Source organism: Mytilus edulis, chromosome 4 (genome assembly GCF_963676685.1).
Source record: "Mytilus edulis chromosome 4, xbMytEdul2.2, whole genome shotgun sequence".
NCBI lineage: Eukaryota > Metazoa > Mollusca > Bivalvia > Mytilida > Mytilidae > Mytilus > Mytilus edulis.
Genome location: NC_092347.1, coordinates 99,090,301 through 99,096,785, shown reverse-complemented (window position 1 = coordinate 99,096,785; position 6,485 = coordinate 99,090,301). Strand labels below are relative to the sequence as shown.

The window sequence follows — 6,485 nt, the reverse complement described above, 5'->3', positions numbered from 1 at the left end:
GATGCTATACCTAAATGAAATGCACTGATGAAGACATAGAAAACTATTGCATTTGTATCGAAAACAATTTTAAATAAAATCTCTCATAATAATTTTAGTTCAAGTTCATATATTGATGAGTTCATTTCCAAACACATAAATTTAAGCAAAAGTTAAATGTATATTTCGCATTCAGTAATGACGTAACACAGCGTAACAATGTCACAAACAAACTATGCATACTAAACTGATAATGATATATCAGTTATTGTGTAAAAACAATTGAGAATACCAAAGGCTGTTACCTGTTCTGACATTAAGCTAATGAGATTGACATATAGGTCAGTGTGGTTAACTTTACAACCTGCGAATGTTTCAATCAAATTTATGTGTTTTTTTTTAATGTAATTTGCATTTTAAAACATTTCAAAATACCACTATTTCCTTCTTTACAATACGTATAAAAGAAGAATTTTTCCTCAATGTTTCCATATTCGTTTTATGTTATTGCCTGCAAAGCGTTAAAAAGAAAGAATTTTCAGGTATAGTTTTATGTAAATTACAAGCTTGTATTTTGAATTTCACTAATCAAATATTGTTTTTCAAAACTGATTTTTTTAACATTTGTGACAATAAAAAATAATTTTTATGTTTTAATTCATCGAAATCATTAGGAATATTTTCCTCTTATATTTGATGGGTTTCCCTCAGTTTTAGTTTGTAACCCAGATTTGTTTTTTCTCAATGAATTTATGAATTTCGAACAGCTATATACTACTGTTGCCTTTATTCAAACACAAATGTTGGTCTAATAAGGAAAACATCGAATTTAACGGTAATTGTTTTTTATTAATGTTTTGTGTAGTGTCTGGGCACCGTATCTCACTAGAATTACTCTCTTAAGAATATTTAGATCGACAAAACATAATTGTCACTAATGGATATCAAACTAGAACCAATGCGACTAAAAAAATTTGATATTAACTCTACATGTCATTGCAAGGTTGAATTAAAAAAAAAAAATCTATAATTTTAAATCATAGTCAAGTGCTAACAATTGAATGCACTGCATTTGATAAATATCTACATATTATTTATCATTATCTGTTTTGACTGGTTATGTTTCTGAACAAAAAGAAAAATCACAAAAAATACTGAACTCCGAGGAATATTCTACAACAGAAATTCACTAAAATTCAAATGGCAAAATCAAATGATAAAATGCACCAAACGGATGGATAACATCAATGTAGTATTATTGGTACAGTTTGGTTCTAATTTTTCTGACATAATTGTTTGAATTCTACAGTATCTAATTTTGCGTACATTTTGAAGCTTTGAATCAGATAGTTTTAGAATAATCAGTTATTTTTCTCCCTCAGAATCATGAATATGTTATCAGTAATCATTGGACTTGCTGCTGTTGTAACTTTATGCTCAGCTCGTGTATATCAAAGCGACACCATTCCGTCAACTCGGAGATCATTAGGATTGAGGGGATCTAGACTTAACGGAGATTGGAATAATGAACATCTTAACAGTGGATTGAATGATGGACAATTGAGCGGAAGATGGAATGACGGACAATTGACCGGAAGATGGAATGACGGACAATTGACAGGAAGATTGAATAACGGACATTTGAACGGCAGATTGAATGACGGACATTTGAACGGAATATTGAATGACGGACATTTGACCGGAAGATTGAATGACGGACAATTGACCGGAAGATTGAATGACGGACAATTGACCGGAAGATGGAATGATGGACAATTGACCGGAAGATTGAATAAGGGACATCAGAATGGAGCTTTAGATACTGGAAAAAGACGTAAGACATTAGGAATATTTACTTTTAAATGAGTTCATTGATATTCAATATTGATAAAAATAAATAAAGCTGTGCAATAGTCAAAAATCAAAAATCAATTAAATGAACATAAACACGGGTTAAAACCTGTAATTCTAGGGAATCACGTCAACTGTAATAGTACGAAGACACGGAACAACAATAAATATGTTTTTACATGCACATGTATATGTTTTTTTTTCTATAATATTGGGACTTATTCACTAAAGACTTAGAACAGTCATTGGTTCTGCGAATCTACATTGCTCACAAACAACTAAAACTTTATATTAAATAGATAATAAATCTGTAAAAATTTGTAAAGATCAAGCATTTGTTGCTTTTTAAACATATTTGTAGGAGATCAATAGATAAAACGATTATTTTAAAATTATTTGTTTTTGTAGAATACAGATCTAGAAGATCAGCTGTTCACAGGCCACGTAATTCATACAGAGGAAACAGAGGAAGTATCCGTAATAATTTTAACAGTGGACGATTTAATAGATTGGGTGGCAATTCAGGATGGAGATCAAACTTAAGATATAATTCACAATGGTGTAAGTACTTACTTCTAAATCAATTAAAATATGCTTCCGCCTTCTGGGTTTTATATGATTTTGTGAAAACTTCAAATTTAAGTATGTTGCCATAAGGAATGTAGCGTAAGACTATTCTAAATATATTTTTATCAACAAGCACGTTAACATTTACATATAGTATGTATGTTTATAAATGCCACATAAATAGTAGTTAAGCTTGATATAATTCTGATATTTATTTATAAACAAGTAAAAAGTGCACAATATGGATCACAAACGGGGAATACAAAATTTTCAAACGGTATAAGATAAAATGTACCAACTCGGTACATTAAACAAACATAATGTCATAGAAATAAAGTTATTATTAATCAAGTTATGTTTTTTTTCTGATTTAATAAGTCATCTGTTTTTATTTTACAGAATATTTAAACTGAGATGGACTGAAGGGACCACCATACATCATGTGTACATACAACGTTACAATTCGTAGATTTTATTACTTTTTTAAAATAAAATAAAACAATATAAGCAACATATTTCCTTCGTTAAATATTCTTGTAACATCATGTGACTGAAGCGTTACATTTGGTTTTATTGTGGAAATGTATTACCCTACCTTTTATGTTTTACCACAATTCAAAAGAGAATACAAATCAGGATTAAATTGTTTAAAGATATTTATGCAAATCAAATACTTATATAAACAAGTAGAATAAAGCGATCTAGAAAGGATTAATCAATACAACAATGAATGACAAAAATGAATAATGTCACAGGCAAAGGTGGCACGTTCTAAAATTTGTAATATTTAAATGAAGAATAAAAAAAATGGCACGGCAGTCAGCATTGTGTTATAATCTTATTATTTTTAAAACCACAAACAACGAAAGACATAAAAGCGTCTAGACACTCTATAGACAAACTACAAAAGCAAACCGTAAATTAAGATTCTAATAACCTTAGCACAATAACATAATGGCAACATGTTTAAATACTGAGCCAGGGATACAGAAGTCAACATTGTGTTATTATCTTAATCTATATTAAAACATTTAACAATGCTAACAATTAAAAAGAAAAACTAGTGGATATAGTTAAAGCCCATTAGCAATAAGAAATGTCAAAACTTATAAAAAATTACCATATAAGTATAATATAATGTCGGGATTAATAATGACGCTTGCTGTTCAGTGTGACCAAAGGCTTCGTGTTCAATTCCGTACTTTGACCTATAATGGTTTAGTTTTATAAATTTTGACTTAAATGGAGAGTTGTCTCATTGGCATTTATTCTTCATCTTCCTATATCTTATACCTAAAACTGAACAACAAGATATCATTGCGGAAGACAATTCACTAGAAGTTAAGTGGAAATGACCAAACTGAACAAAAACGGTACCCATTGCCGACACGTATTGAAAAATATCCCAAAAAATCAAACATAAAAATGTGACATATACATTTCTCTTGAACTGAATTTCAATGTGCGTATTGTTATGCGTTTACTTTTCTGCATTGGCTAGAGGTATAGGGGGAGGATTGAGATCTCACAAACATGTTTAACCCCGCCGCATTTTTACGCCTGTCCCAAGTCAGGAGCCTCTGGCCTGTGTAAGTCTTGTACTATTTTAACTTTTAGTTTCTTGTGTACAATTTGGAGTTTAGCATGGCGTTCATTATCACTGAACTAGTATATATTTGTTAAGGGGCCAGCTGAAGGACGCCTCCGGGTGCGGGAATTTCTCGTTACATTGAAGACCTGTTGGTGACCTTCTGCTGTTGTCTGCTCTATGGTCGGGTCGTTCTCGCTTTGGCACATTCCCCATTTTTATTCTCAATTTTACTTAAACTTTGAAAGTCCACGGCTTTACTGACACTAAAATCAGAACATCAAACTTATAAAGAAAAAAAAGATCACACAAATACTTTGGCCTTTTTAAAGTCTTTGGATTTGAGCGTCACTGAAGATTCTTTTGTAGACGAAACGTGTGTCTGGCGTAAATATAAAGTGTAATCCTGGTATCTATGATAAGTTTATACATATCATGATTAGTTCTATACTTATTTTATAAAATATCTGTTTATACGGTGTAGAGTTTTTTTATTATCATTTCTCCTTTATATTTGGTGAATAGTTGTCTCATTTGCTATCATACTAAGGATTCACACGTTTTAAAATAAGAATAAATAAAGGCAACAGTAGTATACCGCTGTTCAAAACTCATAAATCCATGGACAAAAAACAAAATCGGGGTAACAAACTAAAACCGAGGGAAACGCATTAAATATAAGAGGAGAACAACGACATAACACTAAAATGTAACACACATAGACAAAATCCCATGAGAATAACAAATATAACATATATATATATGACATCAAAACCAAAGACATGAATTTGGGATAGACAAGTACCGTGACACGTCTTATCGCAATGTGAATTTACACTAAAAAATAAGAGAAAACAAACGACACAACGTTATAATGTAATACACACAGAAACGAACTATAATATAACAATGGCCATATTCCTGACTTGGTACAGGGCATTTTTAAAGGAAAAAATGGTGGGTTGAACCTGGTTTTGTGGCATGCCAAACCTTGCACTTTTATGGCCATGTGAAATATAACATCAAAATGACAACACAGGACTACAATATAAATAAATTGGATAACACAATTGACAAAGAATCACAAGAACAACAGCCAACAAAAGGCAACAAGTTCAAAATTTTAATACGCCAGAAGTGTATGTTGTCCACACAAGAACTACGTGTGACGCCCAGATACAAAAGTTTGAAAGCCGAAACGAGTACAAAGTTGAACAGCATCGAGGACCAAAAGATCAAAAAGGTTGTGCCAAAAACGGCAAGGGTTTTCTGTTAGTTACCAGAAAATCCCTATAATTTAGAATAATTTATACTTTTGCAAACAGTAAATTTTATAAAATGAGTATTCAAAAGATGTACATGATAAAACTGAAGTATTAACTTAAAAATATAAATCTTTTGAATCATAAACATATGTTTATTCATATTTTAATATACAAAAGTATCAACCATCAAAGTAAATTTATATAAATATCCAAGAGGGCCAAAACATACAAGATGGAAGGTCAAACTCAAAGATCAAAAATAAACTGTAAACACCTTTGCTAAAAAGAAAACAAAATCACGATTTGGAACTCTTGGGTTAATAGCTGGCTTGTGTACAGTAGCCCTCTTTCAAATTTAATTTCATAATAACCATTTGATACATCGTTATTTTTACAAAGTTTACATAAACTTAATATCAAATGATCATTTGTTTAGAATTCCAAATTTTTAAATGTACCTAATATAAAGTGTTCGGAAGGGTAATCAGATTCAAGTCGCAACCTTTCTGCTGCTCATCTAAGTACAACCTGATGATTACGTTATTCGTTAGGTAACATTTTGGGAAAGAAGACTGGATCATATGTACAACATAGTGTACATATTTTTATGATTTCATTTTTACCCTCTTGGTCATATACATATAGGTCTACAGATGTAGATGTATACATTATTGGCTTTTAAATATTCGCCATGAACGTCCGTATTAAGGCGGATCCGTAAACACACTTCAGACGCAGAAAACATACATAGAGGTTTTTTAATTATATTTTACACAACTTACGCAATAAGCAGGGCCCATACCGAATAGTCAGCTATAAAAGTCCAGAAAATGATTAAGTAAAACAATTCAAACAAGAAAACGTACGTCCTAATTTTATGGTAAAACAAATGAACGAAAGACAAATATGTAACACATCTACGAACCACAAATACTGATTTACAAGCTACTGTCTTTGGACAGGCTCATACATAAAGAGTGTAGCGGGGTTAAACATGTTGGCGAGATATCAACCCTCCCATAACCGGGGACAGTACAACATAAGAACAATAGATTAAAACAGTGGAAACAGTCTTTAGGTAGATGGGGTATCTAAATTATAATCCATAGATTTTTTTAATAATTTGCAAAACGTAGTTTATGTCACGTATTTAAAAAAAATAATATAAATAATTGGTCATGAGACTTATTTTTACGCTACAGGTTAAGCACAATTGAAATTGACAGATTTTGTAT

At 31.1% G+C, this 6,485-nt stretch overlaps 1 protein-coding gene across 1 annotated transcript; it reads left to right on the top strand.

Annotated features, from left to right (window-relative positions):
- The first annotated feature begins 451 nt into the window (after positions 1-451).
- Positions 452-2,925, top strand: LOC139518589 (uncharacterized). The gene is made up of 4 exons (XM_071310067.1): positions 452-521; positions 1,362-1,813; positions 2,239-2,391; positions 2,797-2,925. Coding segments are annotated over exons 2-4 (603 nt in total). The 5' UTR covers positions 452-521; positions 1,362-1,365; the 3' UTR covers positions 2,799-2,925.
- The last annotated feature ends 3,560 nt before the right edge of the window (positions 2,926-6,485 follow it).